This window comes from Syngnathus scovelli, chromosome 3 (assembly GCF_024217435.2).
Source record: "Syngnathus scovelli strain Florida chromosome 3, RoL_Ssco_1.2, whole genome shotgun sequence".
Lineage (NCBI taxonomy): Eukaryota > Metazoa > Chordata > Actinopteri > Syngnathiformes > Syngnathidae > Syngnathus > Syngnathus scovelli.
Window position 1 is genome coordinate 15758473 of NC_090849.1, and position 19118 is coordinate 15777590.

Sequence of the window (19118 nt, forward strand, 5' to 3'; positions counted from 1 at the left end):
CAGATCATTTTGGGGTAACAATAGCAGTGGACCTAATTATTCACAGTAATTACGAGCATGCTAATTCTGAAATATTCTATGCATAGTATCAATTTAGTATAATTAATTGTTATTAACTGTCTTGGTTCTTAGATGTTTAATTTATCAATATACTGTACCTTTTTAAACTTCTTGTATATACTGGTTTCATCTGATACCCTAAAAAAAAATCTTATTTTTGTGTATATTTTAGTTTATATATGCGTGTGTGTGTGTGTGTGTGTGTGTGTGTGTGTGTGCGTGTGTGTAAGGTTGTGTTTGCATGCGAGATACGTGTCAACCAATGAGTGTGTGCTGTGCGAGAAACATTTTTTTATGTCAAAGCTTGATCTGCAGTCACAAAACACAACTCCAGTTGGAAGACGTCCTCTAGAGATGGGTGAGAATCTCTTTTTACTTTTGAGTTACTTGAACCAAATTAATTTAGAAATAAGATTTTAACATAATGTATATTTTGAAAACACAGTTTGAAAACTCCAGTTGGAAGACGTCTTCTAGAGATGGGTGAGAATCTCTTTTTACTTTTGAGTTACTTGAAACAAATTAATTTAGAAATAAGATTTTAACAATGTATATTTTGAAAACACAGTTCATAGTTTATATAATGTCTAAATTAGCAGTGATGCATTTCAAATCCAGCTCCCATAGATGAAATAGAGAAGTCAGGGGTTATATTGAAAGCAGACTTTGAATTTGAAGCCGCAGCACAGGAAGCGAGCGATCTCAAAAGGAGCATATTGGTTTACACACAAACGAGACAGCGGTTGAAGAGATGAGAGCACACACCTCCGGCCAGAAGGGACTTTCATTCATTTTAAAATGTAAGTTTCGTATACTGTTCTCCAAAGTGCGGCACTTTTAAAATGAATATTTATATTTTCTTTGGATTCAATTACTGTATCACAAATAATTTAAAATGGACAAGAAGTCAAGAAGTAGTGGTTAATGTTTCACAAGAGTTTATACGCCAACTTTGAAAAAAAAAAAAAAATACAGGATTATCTATTGACTTTGGCCAAACCTTTCAACATCATGGCAATATCGGAAACTTAGATTAATGATATTTCTAAGGAACCCACAAACTTCTGAATGTAGTATATTCGAATGAGTTAACAACACACAACCCCAATAAGAAACATCTTGACGAATGTAGAGCTCTGTGATCCAAAATTCTCATATTGTGTTGGATCTCATGAGAGTGCGTTGAAACTGCAGACTGATTTCATGTATTTGACAGTGTGGTCTGGAAACAACAATATCCTACAGTAGTGTGCACCAGAGCTTGTGTTTGTGAGCAGGAAGTGGTTTTTTACCTGTGGTTTCATATCAGACTCCGGTGATAATATGTTTATGCAACTGTTGCAATATTATGACAATTATACTCTATTCAAATGCATGTATGATCATTGTTGATGTGAAATAATAAAACTTGATGTCTTTGTCGTTCAGCTCCTGAGGACCAGAGTGTGAGGGTGGTCAGTAAAGAAGATATGGAGACACCGCCGGGCGAGGTAAGAAAAAGTGCTGCTTGGCCTGCTGATTGCTATTTTCATCAGTTACAGTTGATGTGTGACTGCAGACGTGACTACATTCAGACGGGTTCTCATTTCCCCTTTTGCCAAATTTCATAAGAAAATTTGAAGCGCTTGATCATATGCGTCGTTTCTGTTCTGCTTGTGAAATGAGTAACAAGGAACGCGTGATTTGCAATTTGAAGACCTAATTTAGTTCTCTGTACAGGAACTACACAATAACCGGTAACTGAGAATGAGTTGCAATGTGAGAAACGCAGATTAGGTTAGCAAATTTTCCTAGGCTGGTGGTTTCTGCATTGACCTGAGGTTGGCCTATAGCAGTGACCTTTGGCAATGTCGCCCACACAAAGTTCCCCATTAGTTTGAACTCAACAGCTCTATCCATGCTGCAACTCGCATGGGATATTCCGTGTAGTGCAGCAATGCAAATTGACAGCATAGGATTTACATTTAGTGTAATTTCTTTTTTTTAATTTATTTCTCAATAATGACACCCAGTTCAAGATCTATACAATGATCATTGTAACATTTACCCTGGTGGTTACATTCGGTGACATGTATGTCAAATTTATATACATATATTTGTATATATACATACATATATAAAGAAACAACTTTGCCCTTTCCTACATGCTTTAATCACAAACTTTTGGATAATGAAAATTCAGAACACAAATGAAAAAAGGGCCAGATCAGACAGAAAGAAGTTCCGCAATAAAAGGCTTGCAAAATGAGCAGATCAGACTTTGGCGTCAATGTGACGTTGATTCCACACTCATTATTGGAGTACCCGTGAACTTTGAGGTTGCTTCACACCCACTCAAATCAGGAAAAATGGTTGAGCGGCAGCAAACGCACCTGCGTCTTGTGCAAAGACTCAAAATTTGCATCAGCCACTCATCAATTGCTCCAACAATGGCATCATGGGCATTTCCAACACAGATGATCACAAATATGCTAAAATACCTATCACTGGTAATGGGGACAGTCACAAGTAGTAATGACGAAGGCAATGAAAAATACTAAATACCATTATGAAGTGGACGGAAGTGCCTGGTTGAGAACATTGCATACAGTATCATTTAGGAAATGATAACTGAATGCAGAAGTCCCCCCGATGCAAATGTTGAACAGTTTTGGTGTGAACCTTCCGAGGTGTAGAAGTACAGAGAGCTCTCATTTTGGATCACAAAGACTTCATAGCAGACCACCGAGGGGTTCCAACAGTGGAACGACAAAACTTGAAAGAACACCTAGTCCCGGGTAGATGGAGGGTGACTCAGTCGGGGCTCGCCTGGAGGCCCGCACCTTCACTATTACTCACTGTGCTGGCCGATTTCTCGGAAGCAGGAACCACAGAGAGGAACTTGATTCAACATGAAACTACCTTGAGCTGTTAGTTGTAGATCAGTTGCCCTAAAAAAAAACATCTTCATGTGTTGAGTCAACTGGAAATATCAATAGGATTCATTGTGGTTTTTCATACATCCAATCTATTGAAAGTGATGGTTTTGTGTTGGACCGTTCGCCCTGACTCATTGTCACCTTTTTCGGTGTAGCGTCCACTAGCCAGTATTCGCCTGATGACAAAAGTTAATGTCATGTGCACATTAAACACTTTTAATAGCAGCTTCTCTTCTTCGCTGCGCCGGTAAACTTCTCTAATACGACTCTTTTGTGCAGACTCTCGTTGTTTCATTTCTACTTCCTTGCAAACCACAAATAGTGACATTCCTTTCACCGAGTTTGTGGGCAGTCTGAAATGTGTCAAGGATGCAATATGCATGAAACATTTTGAATAATTATTTTTTTTATTCATTGTGAATTGAATTTTCCAGCAAGAGCATATCAAATAATGCTTTCTCTCAGGATGTGTGTTGAGATGATAGATTTATATTTAAGATATTTTAATTCTCTATTGTGTAACAGAATTACCGTGCAAATGCAAAATGAAATCTTTCAAAAAAATCTTTAATTCACATTTTGAAACCGTCATCGTTTCCCATTATCGGTACGCTATTTTTACAACATGCCTGCAGTGTAATAACAATGCATTATTATATTGATATTGCTTTTGATGGTTCCCACTCAACGCCCATTTATTACAGTAGCCTTAAACCATAGGTGTCAAACTCATTTGTGTTGCGTGCCACACCGTAGTCATAGTGTCCTTCAGAGGGCCATTATGACTGTCAACTTCTTGTAAATAGGCTACACAACAAACTGATGAGTAACTAGTTTTGAAATCAGAGACTAGTAAAAACTGTTCAATTATTAAAAAAAATTGAGTGGTAATAAAAAATCCTTGCAATATCTCTATTTTTTAAAAGTGATGACAATTTGTAATTTTAATATTGGCTCATGAAGTTGATGCACGATTTGTCTTTGCAGGTCACATAAATTGATGTGGTGGGCCGTATTTGGCCCCCGGGACTTGAGTTTGAGACATGTGCCTTAGACTATATTGACTATTTACAAGACACCAACATACAACATTTTTGGATGGATGGACGGATGGACAGACGGACGCAATGGCTGTCCTAACGCAGTGCTTTCTCCACCTTAGACGTCTCCTACAGTCATTAAGATCCATGGCAAATGTAAGGAAGGATCGCAGCCCAGGGTGCAGCACGTGGAGGAGAAGTCATTTGTATCAAGTCTGCACTCCTTTATGAAAGAACGGGGCTCGCCCATCGAAAGAATCCCGCATCTGGGCTTCAAACAGAGTGAGTTTGTGACTGCTCAACACTGTACGAATATTAAGTAGCAGCCAGTTGACTTCAGTTGTTTCATGTTTTTTTTTTTACTCCCAGTTGACCTTTGGATGATCTACAAGGCAGTTGAGAAATTGGGCGGATACAATTCAGTAAGTAAATCTTCTGCATGGCAGGATTCCTTTGCTGCTGGTTGAAACAACACAGATTAATGGTTATCAAGCGGAAGATGAGCATTAGACACATATTAAGCTGTCGATGAATTAACATTGTTGATTAGCCAGCTCATTGGACATGACAGTGCTATTTAGCATCACTTTTACCACTTCTTGTTAAACTGTCCCGCACGGAACAAAGCAATACGCACCGAGCCCATAAAATATTTCTTAATCTACCTTTGACACGCATCAAATTGTTAATTTAATATAAATTGATTTGTTTTTTGCTTTTTTTTTTAAAATCTAGAACAACACTCAGTCGAATCGTTATGCATGTTATATTTAGATGAAGCAAGTTTTTTTTACATCAACATACGTATATATAAACATCTCTAAAGTATCAAAAAATGTGTAATATTGTCAATAGGTGACAGCGCGACGCCTGTGGAAGAAAGTGTACGATGAACTGGGAGGAAGTCCCACTAGCACCAGTGCTGCGACCTGCACTCGCAGACACTATGAGAGGTACGTACAGTTGTTCATCTTCCCTAAAACAGATTAAATGTATAAATTGATGTTGAAGCATATTTTGGCACATGTCGCAGGCTCGTGTTGCCCTATGAAAGACATTTAAAAGGAGAAGATGATAAGCCTCTCCCACTCAGCAAACCAAGGAAGCCTTATAAAAGGAATTCGGGAGGAAAAATAAAAGCCGAGTGGAAGGGGAAAAGGAGCAAGACAGACAGAGAAGGAGATTCGGAGGTATTGCGTCATGATGGATGAATGCAACTGAAAGTATCCTGTGTACTGATTATTCAGACTTTCAACGGTTTTGCTTTTCAGAGGCTGCTTTCAGCAGGATCGAGTCAGAGTGAAGCAGCAGCGCATCCTGGTTCTGTTCTCTGGTCGGCTGACGCTGACAGGCGCCAGCCGCAAGTGCCCCTGGCGCCTGACCTTTATGCATATTACCACCTGCTGCACGGCCCCCCAACAACACCTTGGCCCGCAAACATCTCAGCTGTTGGAGAGGTCATCTCTCCACTGGAGAAAAAGAAACGCCTGGCACAAGCCAGCCTTCGAGCGAATCCGCAGGGGGAGGAAAGGGACAGGCCTTCTGTTATCCACCGCTCGGCGTCGCCAGCCTCCGGCAGCCACAAGTGCGACTCCTCTGACGGCTCGCCTCGCCCCGTCTCTTCTTCCTCGCTCTCCTCCAGGAGCCCGTCCCTGTGCTCCATCTCATCAGAGGATGAAAATCACTCTGCACCCAGTTCAGATTTGGCACCCGACTGTTCCATCCGAAATGACGACACGCCTGTGAGACACGTGTCGAGAGATCCATCTGGAGAGAGTAAGGACAGAGATCAAGTCAAAACATTAGAGAAAAATCATATTAGAGAGCAAAATATTGCCACCAAAGACCTTACATATTCTTCTCCCAAATTGAAGTCTGACTGTGTCCCAACATCTTCCTCTGGTTTCATCAGAGTTTTGACAAAATCTGCTCAGCTACCGCGGCCTGCTCCTATCCGGCCAGGCAACAGAATCCAACACGACGCTTTGACGCATCACAACAAATCTTTCAAAACTATCCCACCTTTGTCTTCATGGGAAATGTTCAGAGCAATGCCAACAAAGTTTCCTCCTGCCCAGCAGAGGCTATCCCACACCACCTGCGTCACGCCATCTTATGACATATTAAGAAGAGACTCTCATCTCCGGACCACGCTGCAGCAGGCGAACTTCCTCCCCCGAATGAGAATACCTCAACCTCACCTCCCGTACCGCCATGCCCCTGTCAGCGTGGCTCACTCTGCTCTCATCTACCCATACCCGTGCGCCGTCCCTCTGTGGGGTCCTCACACCATCCCCCAATTTTATGCTCCACACAAACTATGAGCTTTCTCTCCACGCTTCATCAATTTCTACAGATAGAAAAATAGTTTCTTCACCATTTCAATGCAGCCGTCAAACCATTGGACATTCTGTGGTTAGAACAGCGATTCCCCACTAGCTACACGTCAGGAGGGTGCCATGCGAGATCACATTTATCACTAATATGGTGTAAATGAGTGGAGTGAATATTTATGTTGCAAGTAATAAAGTAATTAGAAAAAGTTAGTCTAGACTCTGGTGTTCCTTGACACTTTAACTGTACCCAAACATTGGACTCACAGATTATGTAGTTTTTCTTATGCTCATGTTTCCAATGCAGTGCTGAAAACAATATAAACACAAAGCAATGCAATAGAAATATGATTTGACATATTAATAACATTTAAGATCAACCTTATTTAGTTATTAACTGAACAATTTGTGAAACTTGTCTGCTGTGATGTTTCAGATTTCAAATGCGTCTATAGGTATTCTAAGGACACAAAACATCACTTCCAGCAGGCTTCTCAACCATGTTAGTCATGAAATAGAATACATAATAACACAGTATATTAATAAATCCCTAATAATCTCTATTTTTTGGTATGCTAAATTATGTATTGATGTAAATGGCAATCTGGGAGCTACATCAGTGTCCAATTTGACTGACCTTTGTGTGTACAGTAAGGTTGCATGCAAACCCTTCAAACTAATGAGTACGGAATGATATGTTTGCAATAATGAGCACGGAATGAAATGTTTGCAATAATGAGCTTCACGATGAAAAACCACTTAATTGCTTTTATAAAATAAATAAGTGCAAATACTGCATACCCTTGCGCAACAAAAAAAACTCGCCTCGCAGTCTAAAAACGGGTATAAATATACCCACTCTCGCGAGAACAGTCGCAGTGGCGCGAATAAACAAGTGTTTTGTTTTTGCTACCGACGGTTAGCTAGCATCAGAAATTAAACTGCGCTCATATTGTTCGAAGTCACAGTTCAACCTGGTAACATTGTGTATAAGTTTATTTTCGAGCACTTTTGTTAAGGCGAAATAATGTCGGACTCGCTCTCCGACAACGACATCAGCCAAGAAGAATGTCAGGAGGATGACATGACCCCGGCCGACTTGATCGCGAAACTAGAGGAGGTGAGTTTGTTTTGGATTCAATCGTGCGCACAATTTTAATGTTTCTGTGTATTGTAGGCTTGGCTAAATGAAAAGTTCTCACCGGAGTTGCTGGCCAACCAATCCGAGGTGGTGGAGTGTGTCATGGAACAGCTCACACACATGGTACATTGACCCGTCCATATTTTTTTTTAAACCTCACAAAAACCTTGTGATTGATTTCTTGCCCTTTTGATAGAGTGTCCGTCGTAGTAGTTTCTGTTCATAAACTCAGTAGCGTAACCATGGTAACTACTGTCCACTGTTGACTAACTTGACGCTTGTAGTTGTGACGGTCAATCAACTTAATTTACAAATAAACATAATACGATACATAAAGAAAACAACATTGAACTTCAGTAGGAGCCTAAGAATTTATAACAACTGAATTTAAAAAGTCTACACTCATGTTAAAATGCTTTTTTTTTTTTTATGAAATAAAGAATGAGACCAAGATGTACAGTGTAGTTTCACCATTAATGTGACCTGTAATCGGTACAACTCCACTGGAAAAAATAAATAAAAATAAATGCATCTGAGTAGTTAAAATAATCAAACCTATTTATTAAATGTGATTCAGCACATCTGCTATTACATCAAGTACCTAGCAAACCTTGGGTGTGCTGACTTTTTATCTCCAGTGTTAAATGTTTGTATATTCAACTCAGTCAAGTCCATCCCTTCCTTTCACCAGGAAGCAAACCTGGAGAGAGTGAAAAAAGGCGACCCCAAAGCCGGCATCCATCGCATGGAGATTGACCGCATCCGCTTTGTCCTGTGCAGCTACTTGCGTTCTCGCTTGCAGAAGGTCAAGCAGTTCATCAAATGTTAGCGCATCTTGGTGTCCCTACATACTCTTTAACAGCATGGCCTTGTTTTTGTTTGGGTTTAGATTGAAAAGTTCTTTCCGCATGTCCTTGAGAAGGAGAAGTCTCGCAGCCAAGGAGAACCGGCGCTGCTTTCACCTGAGGAGTTTGCCTTTGCTAAAGAGTGAGCACACCACGGCTCATCGGAATCTCTAATGTATATCGATCCTATACTGCTATGACAACAAGCAGTAAAACTTTAAAAATGTTTGTACACGAGTGAGAATTTATGAGTATAAATATAGTCTCAAATCTTAAAATAAATTAACATTCTCAAAATAAAATAATGGACCGAATGATTTTCATGGTAACAATGCTCAATCACATAACCCGACAAATGAAACAATGATGTGGTTTTGGTTAAGGACTCTGAAGAGCAGATGCACATCTTTTATGCACCGCAGCAACTTTGGAGAACATAGAACATAGGTAATATAGTGATGTTGGTATTCAACTTAATTTCACACGCAATCAAAAATTCTTGAATCTAACAGTGTAAGTAAGCTGTAGGTACACACAGTACGCTCCTGGTTTAGTGTAGTGTGATTCTCAAAATGTTGTTAAAGTGGGCGTCCTCTTGTGGTAAGACAAAGAATGACTGGCTTTAAACTGCAGAATGTTCTATTAGATTGATTCATCCATCCATTTTCAGAACCGATCTTTTTTGGTGAAAAAAAGTATGTGAAAATGTGACTTGCATTTATCTCAATTTACATTATTTTAATGGCAAAAAATAGTTTTCAAATATGAAAATGTTGACCAGGATCCCAGCATGGGTTATATTGGAATTTCTTTTGTGTTTCAGTTGCATGCCTGCTGTTTACATGTGTGTGTGCATGTTTCTCCAGGTATGCTGCAAACACTGAAGACCACCTAAAATGTGTGGCATTGAGTCACATGCCCCCCATCCTCCAGACACTTGATATGCTCAAAGCAAGTAAGGGTGCTCTAGTTTTTTTTTTTCCTCTCTCAACATGCGTAGCTTGCAGGCATACTTGAATACTGATTCTATTCATTCTGATGCAAACTCAGTACCAGCGCCATGCCTGGACTCCTTTGTTTTCCTGCGAGTGAAGGAAAGACAAGAGAACATCTTAGTGGAGCCCGAAACCGACGATCAGAGGTACGTCACTCTTCTGAGGTCCTCTGAACGGGATTATTTTCAATATGTGAGCAACAAACATCACTGACTATTCCATCTCTTGTCCCAGAGAGTATGTTGTGGATCTTGAAGAGGGCTCTCAGCATCTCATGCGCTATCGAACCATCGCGCCACTTATTTCAAGTGGAGCTGCACAGTTGATTTAAATGTCAAGGTAAGTAAGCCTCAAGTCTGAGCTGCCCCTAGAGCTCATGCACGCTCTCCGATTTTTCTGCCTATCTGAGTAACTGCTTTGTGCTGTCATCTAGATTATTTTTAGCACTAAGATTTTTTTTTTCTTGGCAACACTTTGAGAATATTCTAATTTGGGCTCCTTCCCACATTAAAAAAAAAACATGCCTAATAGGTTTATTGGAGACTCAAAATTGTCTATAAGTGTGAATGTGAACGTGAATCAACATTATAATGCCGCTAATACTGTGTGTTGCAGGTTCTTGTTTCTGGTCTCTGAGCGCTTTGGCCTCCAACGGGTCATAAAACAAACAGCAGACAGTTTAACAGATCTGGACACAGATCTCAAACCTTGTGTGCTTAGAGCGTGACTGGTGTCCCAATACTGGCCCATAGCTTCAAATGCAGGCACATCTGATCTTCTTAATATTGATTCCTATTACTATTCCTGTTACTATGTCGTAATGATGAAGAGGAACGGGCCGCTTCTGTGCTGCATTAAAAGCCGACAGAATTTTCCCATTTGTGCAAATCTATTCTTTTATTATACAAATGGTAAAGAGACTTGTAGAAAAGGTTTTGTTTGATTGTTTCTTTTCATTTTAGCCCTCTAAACGGTATGTTACCGTGTCTTCCCTGGGATGTAATTGCTCTAATAAGCGCCGTTATGTAAATTTCAGCAGGAGCAATCAGTGTTCATTGTGTGTACTATAATGGGCGCTCAAATTGCCAAATAATTGTCCTTAATAAGGGATGGAGTACTGATTGACCTGAGCTGAAAGGCATTATCTTTGGAATGAATCATTGCAATAATCCAGTGGGATCAGATTATTAATGATGCAAAATATTGTTTTGCATCAAACATTAAAAGCTGTATATAAGTATGAATGTTGGAAACTGGATTTTAATATGACATGAAAAACATACATGAATGATTGTGACAATTTCATCTCATCAGATTCTTCTCACTATCCCAGCTTGATTTTAAAATCATTTCACTGCCTTTTGCAAATAATCTGAAGGCTCAAATTGGTTGTAATGGAAATATTTATTTTTGTGGGAACACCTCAGCATGTGTCCGGTTTCGACTGCACACTTTCACCCACTGACTGCAGCCAGAGGTGACACATTAGATGACAGACATGCTGAGAGTGGCGCGTAAACCTTCGCGTCACACATGCCAACATAGTCTCACACAACGATCCCTTCAGGACTTAAGCCATCCTGCAGAGTGGTGCATTTTACAGATGACCCACATTAACTTTACTACACCCACAACAGCTCATGAGAAGTGAATTGAATATGAAAAGCTGTCTTTATTTGAAATCCAAGATCTTTGTTGTAAAATACCTCGTCAATCATGGTTAAGCATTTCAAAATCCCTGTGTGTTGAATTCTAAATGAAAACTAGTTTGCTATCAAACAATGCTCAAATGGCTTAATGGTGAACCGTTTGGGTCTTTATTCACTGTCCTTGATATCCAGCTTAAGGATTGCGTTTGAGTACAAGCTTCATCCACATTAGTAGGTCAACTTTGGCATACCAGAAGGATAATGGTATGTTAGTACTAGTGCGACAAAACTGAAAATTGACATCAATGTACAACCCAGCATGCTGTCGCTTTTCTACTCGTGGACTGAATTGACTTCATAGTGAGGATAAAGAATAACTGAATAACTTGACACTCTAATAGGGAATTCAGTCAACAAGCAAAGGTCACACATTCCTCACAGTGCATCACTGGCTGTTAGTGGAGTGTTGTTAGAAAAGCAAAAAGAGAAAAGCCTGCCTACCTCCAACAAACTGGTCAGTAGAGCAGAGGGGGTGGAGTCCTACAAGATAGCTGGCTGAGTATAAATGGAAGGTCATGCAAGCTTCTGGGGTGAAGGGAGCACACAGACCTCGCAGGAGCACTGGCTGTCTACCATTTTGTAAGTAAGATGGGACGTTGGAAACTGTTAGTTCACTAACACCCGCGTTTTTTTCTTATTCAAGACGTCTCTGCGCAACACCAGCAGCATGGAGACCTCCAGCACAACGTAAGAACTTAAGGGGAATAACATGCATGATTTTTAAGGCACGAGCAAATGGAATTCATTAGAGGTGTTTTCTGATATTAATGCATGTCCATAAAAATCATGATGCCAATTTTATCTGTTTCAAGTTTCCTGCCCGTATTTGGCCTTGGCTCAATGGCTCACTCCGCTGGACTCGTGGAGATTGCCGTCAGATTGTGTTTGAACCAGCGTAAACAATTGTGTCCTCATGTTTGGGTGCCCATCCTGAAACCGCTGCGACCCTGCATCCGCTCCGCGTCGTCTGACATCCTACGCCAAGTCGGTCCGACCCAGACGATCGCAGGTTACTTTGAGGACTTGGATGATTCCGATGATGATGATGTTTGGGCTCCGGTCAAGAACAAGCGTGTGGTTTTTGCCGACTCCAAGGGCCAGTCGTTGGCAGATGTGCGAGTTTTTTCCGAAGAGGAGGACCACTCCGACCTGGACCCTCTGCCGTCCCTCCAGGGTTTGCTTCAGATGACCGAGGCTGGTTACAGTTGCACAGTCAGCACCTGCTGCCCAGGAACCCGACTCACGCTCGGCTTCCCGCAGCCCTCCGCTAATTTCCAGGCCTTTCGTGCCAAGCTGGCCGAGAACATGGTCACCCTGGAGAACTGCACGGTCACCGAGCAAGCCCTCAGAGGCACCGCCCGAGTCCAAAACATCAGCTTCCAAAAAGACGTGCGTGTGCGTATCACCTTTGACTCATGGCAGAGCTACAGAGATGTTCCCTGCAAGTACATGCAGCAACGCTTTGGAGGGCCCCAAACGGATATCTTTGAGTTTGACATAGACATACCCAAAGTACTTGATGCAAAGAGGAAGATAGAATTCTGCTTAAGTTATTCACCAGGAGGGCAGGGTCAAACTTTTTGGGACAACAACAATGGACAGAACTATACAATTGAAGTGTGTGTGAGTTCACATCTTTGTCACAATTAGATGAGCATGTCATGAAGACCAACTTTAATGCATAAGTAACTTTTTTGTATTTAGACTTACAAGATTGGTTTATTCATTGTGTGTTGTGCTTTTCTGACTCACTTTTTTTATTGTGTACTAATTAAAAAGCACACTTTATCTTATAATTGTTCGTTTTTATTGAACGCCAGTCTTTCGTGTGAGTCGACACTACACACTCTTACTTTTGAGTCTATTCATCCATGCTGTAACAGAGGGTGGGCATCTTTGGGATTCACAAATAGGTCACAGATTACTCATTGGGGACAAATCCAAACCCCTTAGCAGGATACAAGCTAATCTTAGCTCGATAAATGATCTGACTGACAGCAGCGGGGTTTGAGCGCCCATTGTCTTTATCACATCTGTTATGGAGAATGCATTTATTTTTAGGTCTAGGTAGATGTTCAAAATACACACTTGACAAAGCAAAGACAAATGAAGGATTAACAAAGGTAATCAAACACTGTTTAAGTGACACATAATTAAAGTAGTTGTGTGGGGCAACCCATTTTAATAGGTCTTAAGGGCTTCAAACTCATGTTCAGCAATGTGAAAATAAACCAAAACAAGTCATAAGTAGTGTATATGACAATTCACGTGGCCACCAAACGCAGGCCAACTTTGAAGATCTCATAGCTGGCTGTTGCCGAGACTAAATAGGGGGATAGGGTTAGGATAGGGGTGGTGGTGCAACATGAGTAGAGGAGAGTGAATGATAGGGGAAGGTCAAACAGGGCAGCCGACGTTGTCGAGGCGCCTGTTGCTACTCAAAACTACAATGATGACTCTTTTTTGTTGTTACTCAAAATTACAATAGCGACTATTTTCTGTGTGCTCGTTAGAAGACATTGATGAGTTTAAGCCAATCCTAGCGCACATTGCCAATCACTGCAGACAAGCCTTCACACTCTCATTCACACCTACGGACAATTTAGTTGTCATTGAACCTAACGTGAATATTTTGAGTGTGGAAGGAATCTGGAGTATCTGAGGGGGAAAAAAAACATCTCACTCAAACACTGGGAAACATGCTAACTCCACAAAGTTCAGATTCCACCCCCAAAGGTCAGAACTGTAAAACTGGAGACCATTGCACTGCCATAAAGTTTGTCTTAATTTATTTTCAAAATTTGAATCACTAATAATTTGACTGCCACAAATAATACTTAAAACACCACCAAGAAACCAGGGATCACAGTTTGTTTAGTCTTGTGCGTCAGATGTGAGATTGATTTCTCTTAGAAACACTATTCTAGCCAGGGAGGGATTGAGGGAGAAGCAAAAACAGCATGCACACCGCATGATGCGGGTGTTTTCCTCTGTGTTTTGGCCCACAGATGACGAGCTTCTTGTTTTTTAGGCTCGGACGCTCGGCTGTCCCCAGGCCCGTCCTAAATCATGAGGCGACTCAGCGGCCCACACTGATGTTGCATACTTTGCAGCTCGGGTCTTTCTTGGCATTGGCAGTGGTCAAACTCATGAGCTGGTGGTGTCCACTGATTAGCTCCACTGTGCCTTGATCCAAACTCACCGGCTCTGTGAAAAGCACCTCAAGGATGACGTCACTGGCATGGCAGTACAGTGGCTCCTCCCCCGGCCTCTGCGGGTCGCTGTATGTCAAGAATGGATTGTTAGCCAAGTCCAGCCTGGGGAGGCGGCTTCTGCAAAAGTGGTCTCCCTCTGTTCCCACAGGGGCCAGCACCAAAACCACATAGTGGTAGGCTGTGTACATGCAATAGAAGTCAGCAAAGTACAGAGAGATGTTTGGATTGAGCAGGTGTCCAGCTGCAATCTGGAAGCGCAGGGGGCCGTATGGAGAGTCTTTCGGGGGGAGCCCTGTATCAAACTCGGTGTTGCAGCTAAAGAAGACTCCCTGCAGTTTGCCATTTATGGGAGAACCATGACTTCCACTCGTGTCTTTAAGGGCGGGGCGCATCAGACCCGCACAGTCCTTTCTAATCCAAGCAACCAGAGGAGAAAGCACAATATTAGCATCATTGTCTTTCCATTTAATAGTCAGTCATTCTCGTGGTATTATAATGCTCCACTTACCTGACGCAGTCAAAATAATCTGGATGCTGATTGCGATAAAAGACGGAGAATTTCAAAAGCCTTCCAGCAGAGCCTTTGGCCTTGTCGTGAAGCTGCTGAAGGTGTTCTATGGCGTAGTCTGGCAAGTTAAAAAGAACACTATAATCATTTCAAAAGTCTGCCCTGCTTTCAAATGCTAATGATGCTACATGCACTTCTGTTCTGCAGCTTTTTGTCTGTGCTTATGTAACGTCTCAGGGACTATATTAGCATCACTCTGGCTGTCAGGCCCCTCACCTCCTGTGCAGAACTCTACCACCTGGCTCCACTCTGACACCAGGTATTCGCCATCGGCCTGTCGAACCGCAGTCTGCACGGCCACGCAGTACTCTGTGCAGGGGCTGAGGAACCAGTGGCCCCTCACCGCCATGGGCAGGGGGACGGCTTTGGCCACCAGTTTGGTTGGCACATCCTGAAAGATGGAGCAGAAACATATTTGGCTGCTGTTTTACTCATCAACATTTCAAAGGAAATTTTAATGACTTTGTAAATCAAGCCTTTGTTGTGATAGGATTTGCATTAATACCGTGATATTGCTTTCAAGCCCAAGCGGCCGTAGCTGGGAGACGCTAAATCGAGCCAGCAGCTTTGTTTTGACTATAGTGTCTAAGAAGCGCCGCTAAATACTCAAGAGGCCCGCACGACCATGGCAACGAAAGAAGTGAACAGAATACCACAGTGCCTTGAAAAAAAAAAGTATTTATAACCCTTCAACTTTTTAATATTCCACCATCTTACAATCACTATTTTGCACATCATTGTATAGTGGTACAGAAATGATATGTAGTTTTGTAAATTTTAAGTAAATAAAAATCACAAAAACATGGTGCGCAATTTATATTCAGGCACCCTGCGTCAGTAACTTATTTTTCGCGGCTGATTTTTTTAGGGTTTGTCTCCAGTGGGTTGGCACATCTTGACACTCATATTTTTTTCCCATTCTTAGCAATTTTTGCCTCGGATGCTCTATGAGATTTAGGTTTGTGTTTTGGATTTAGGGATGTCATTAGGCCGTGCCCCTTAAAGGCACACATTAAATAAACAAATGGTACTGCATCACTCCCTTTTTTTTTTTTAAATAATTCCAAAGGCAAAGATTGCTTTGATATTCAAGTCACGTTTTTTACACCAAGCACATTTAACTCTGTCTACGAAAATAGGGCATTTGGTGTCTTTCTGATTTGGATAATTAAATGTTGGTATCTAAAATTAGTTAATAATTTGCATTAGCAGTGATTAGCATAATAACTGCTCTGTGATGCATGTGTATTTGCAAATGGTAAATACACAAGTAAAAGTGAGTCACAGGCCCAGAGCTGCTGTTGACTGCACTCATTTTTCCTTTCGCTTCAATTGGAACAGACTGAAAGGGCACAACTGCTGCTTTCGGTGCTTAGATTAGTCTAGAATAGCCGTTAACCTGGCCGGACCTTTTGGAATTGACTTTTTATTTAAGCCTTTTGCTGTCATGTCAAATGAAGACAAAAAGTTGAATCCAGGTAATAGACAGAGCCACAGGCCGTTTTTGGTTGTCTCACCCTGTGTTTAAAGCGGTTGGGATCCCTGCATTCTTTGCGGCTCAGGTCAATGAAGAAGTGCGTGGCTCTGGCCGTGTCTTCGGGAGTCATGTCCCACACGATGCGAAACGAATCACATGTCACCTCACATATTTGAATGTTGCAGGGGGTGGCGAGAACGCTGTCCATTTCTGTCAGGGTATAAAACAGAACATTTGAAAGCAAAATGATGGGCACATCATTTTTGAAAACCCTTCCATTAAAATCAATGTCACATACTTGCAGAGCATAATCTCTTGAGACTTATGCATATTTAAATATTTAAATGTATAAATAGGCTATGCCTGCTCTATGTGGATAGATGGAAATAAATACAGTACACTGTTTTTCTTATGCATCAGTGAATTTTAAACACTATTTATTTTTACCTCATTGGTACTGTATGTGCTTGTCCTGTCAACAATACCTGGATTTGAAAGTGGATTTACTACATCTACTCCTCATACCAATGTCCAGTTATAGTTTTATGAGGTTTCTGTCAATTTAACCTTTTCCACTACATTCATTGAAAGAATTATTATAATATAATAATTATTATAGTAATAGTATGTTACAGTACTTTGATGTTTAGGGTTTTTTTTCTTTTTAAATCCCCAAAATAATCATCATTGATCATTTTGTTGTTTTGAAGAACACTGCAGTTAACTAATTGCACGCTACTGTCTTTCATGTCGATCCACAGCCGCTTGATTATTTTATTGAGGCATAGCTTCCATTTTGAGATTGGTCTAAGATACAAAATATGGTTATTGGTTCAATGAAGGACTGAAACGGAAGGAATGAGATATGGCACTTTATGATAACAAGATGGAAATATGGCCACATTGAAAAGGAACTACAAAGGCACGCTTTGGTTATTATCTCTCAAAGCTGAGACAAATTAAACTTTCGTCCATGAGTAATCTTTCATTTTGTCCCTCGCTCCATTTTCCTTTTCGCATTTGGTGGCCTCAACTGACATTTCCCATCATTATGTAACATGAGACGCTTCCAGATGACTCCACGCCTTTTATAATCACCTCCATCAGTCTCCCAGCAACCACATGTCAGCAGCATTTTACCATCTCCTCAATTCTAAAAAAAAAAAAAATCTATTCAACAATTTTTTTTTAAATGTATTTATACTTGCTGATTCTTGTCTTTACTGTCACGGCCCATCTTTTATTTGACTGTCAAGACTGGACAAGTGGAGATTTAAGTGGTGACTGTGGAAGGTGATGAATCACTACTTGGTCACACATCAACCATTTGATCCTCACTGCTGCACAAAGCCTTGAGGAACAGGCCAGCGGTCAGCCACTTTTTGAAATGTGTTTGATTTGCTGTCCGCCTTGTTTATCTGCAGCCCGGCACATTGCATGTTTCCTTTATTGTGACCAATCTGTCCCGCTTCGTCTGAGCATTATGCATATGTGTGCCTAAAATAACCTCAGTAGCTGTTTAGGAAGCAACTCTAACACGCTCATGATGCTGCATTGGATAAAGATGCTTTCACTGGCAGACTGTGAGGTCTGCAGAGGTGTTGTTCGGACCTTAGATGATGGACAGGCTGCAGTTTCTCATTAAACCTTGTGAACTGTGAAATGTGTGCGTTAGCCCTTCGTTGCAGAAGCCTGAGGAAAAACCTGGCCTCTTCTCATATCTCATCTCTAAGTTTCTTTCAGAAACGGAAAGTGGGCCAACAATAGATCCTCGCAGGACACTCATCAAAGCCTGCTGTCTGTGAATCTTCCACTTAAAGATCCATTGCATGTGAGCACAGTTCAAATTCAGGTTTCCAAATCACTCACACATACATACATACAGGTCGCCCTTATTTGTCTGTGAAAAAAAGAGCCAATTTTCTCGGCTGCAACCCGAACTGTAATAACCAGCTGCTTCAAGTCGGGCAATTTAGGTCGGTCTGATGGATCTGACAGAAAAACAACTCATTAGTTTAATTATTTGTGCGTGCTCCATGCGCAGATTAATTCCAACATGGGCGCACACACACGGATGCAGCAGATGCTTATTCGTGGAGTACCATATAGCATAGATCAAAGTATTTTCTTTTGCTCATTCTATCAAAAAACAACAACACTAAAATCATTGCTTGTTGCATCTAAATTAAATTTGCACTACTTTTTTTGTGAATGTTTACAATGTATGAAAATTTGAATTTGAATGTCATTCTGCATTGATACTATCTAATTATATGTGGTAAAGTGACACCAAAGTTTTTGTAATGAGTAGAGCGATGGGAGGATGTAGTCAGCATCACTGTGACTGTAATTGCAAAATATTCTGTGTGAAGAAGCTGCTACATAATTAAAGCAAGCATTAATGAGAATAATATGAGGCTAGATATACTGGCTAATACTCGTGCTTGGATGATGTGAAATGCAGAAAAAAAAATACACAAACAGTACACTGCAGAGAATCATGACAACAATTGCATAAATCCCCTTAAGATGAACAAATGTAAAATGATAATATCACAGCACAAGATACAATGGAATCTGTTGATTTGTAAAATCTCAAGCCTCCTGTGGAATAGAAAACAAATCCTTACTTGTATGCTGTTCAAGGTGTGATTGAAGATTTTAGATGCTGCTTTTGTTTCCCGCTTCTGAATCTCCTTACGTGCTGCAGTCACTGATAGATCCCCTTGGAAAACTGATTAGGAGGTGAAACGAACATACTGAATCCTCTCTCACTCTGCCTCTTTCTCTCCTGCACTCTCATCTGTGTGTGTATGT

General features: G+C 41.0%; 4 protein-coding genes across 7 annotated transcripts; 3 read left to right on the top strand and 1 right to left on the bottom strand.

The window, feature by feature from the left end:
* The first annotated feature begins 287 nt into the window (after window positions 1-287).
* On the top strand, window positions 288-6564 carry arid5a (AT-rich interactive domain 5A). 2 transcript variants are annotated; one of them, XM_049763829.2, is made up of 8 exons: window positions 288-418; window positions 506-543; window positions 1489-1550; window positions 4141-4300; window positions 4388-4440; window positions 4874-4971; window positions 5052-5208; window positions 5290-6564. In XM_049763829.2, exons 2-8 carry the CDS (start codon window positions 540-542, stop codon window positions 6340-6342), a joined length of 1587 nt encoding a protein of 528 aa, XP_049619786.1. In that variant the 5' UTR covers window positions 288-418; window positions 506-539; the 3' UTR covers window positions 6343-6564. The 2 variants fall into 2 exon arrangements, with proteins under 2 accessions (XP_049619786.1, XP_049619785.1); XM_049763828.1 differs by lacking the exons at window positions 288-418; window positions 506-543 and adding an exon at window positions 584-860.
* A 656-nt stretch (window positions 6565-7220) lies between these two features.
* gins4 (GINS complex subunit 4 (Sld5 homolog)) lies at window positions 7221-10632 on the top strand. Its single transcript, XM_049763778.2, has 8 exons — window positions 7221-7471; window positions 7529-7615; window positions 8184-8297; window positions 8382-8479; window positions 9204-9292; window positions 9388-9478; window positions 9567-9671; window positions 9948-10632. Exons 1-7 carry the CDS (start codon window positions 7379-7381, stop codon window positions 9661-9663), a joined length of 669 nt encoding a protein of 222 aa, XP_049619735.1. The 5' UTR covers window positions 7221-7378; the 3' UTR covers window positions 9664-9671; window positions 9948-10632.
* Window positions 10633-11433: 801 nt separating this feature from the next.
* On the top strand, window positions 11434-12837 carry ppp1r3c2b (protein phosphatase 1 regulatory subunit 3C2, duplicate b). 2 transcript variants are annotated; one of them, XM_049763777.2, is made up of 3 exons: window positions 11434-11620; window positions 11685-11728; window positions 11854-12837. In XM_049763777.2, exons 2-3 carry the CDS (start codon window positions 11709-11711, stop codon window positions 12689-12691), a joined length of 858 nt encoding a protein of 285 aa, XP_049619734.1. In that variant the 5' UTR covers window positions 11434-11620; window positions 11685-11708; the 3' UTR covers window positions 12692-12837. The 2 variants fall into 2 exon arrangements, with proteins under 2 accessions (XP_049619734.1, XP_068506335.1); XM_068650234.1 differs by having other exon boundaries at window positions 11584-11728.
* A 991-nt stretch (window positions 12838-13828) lies between these two features.
* Window positions 13829-19108, bottom strand: LOC125994439 (phytanoyl-CoA hydroxylase-interacting protein). Of its 2 annotated transcripts, none has more exons than XM_049763776.2 (5): window positions 18940-19108; window positions 16342-16511; window positions 15041-15215; window positions 14765-14882; window positions 13829-14667 (listed from the first exon to the last, which is right to left on the bottom strand). In XM_049763776.2, the coding sequence occupies exons 2-5, from the start codon at window positions 16507-16509 to the stop codon at window positions 14121-14123; spliced, it is 1008 nt and encodes a 335-aa protein (XP_049619733.1). In that variant the 5' UTR covers window positions 16510-16511; window positions 18940-19108; the 3' UTR covers window positions 13829-14120. The 2 variants fall into 2 exon arrangements, with proteins under 2 accessions (XP_049619733.1, XP_049619732.1); XM_049763775.2 differs by having other exon boundaries at window positions 18932-19107.
* Between the last annotated feature and the right edge of the window lie 10 nt (window positions 19109-19118).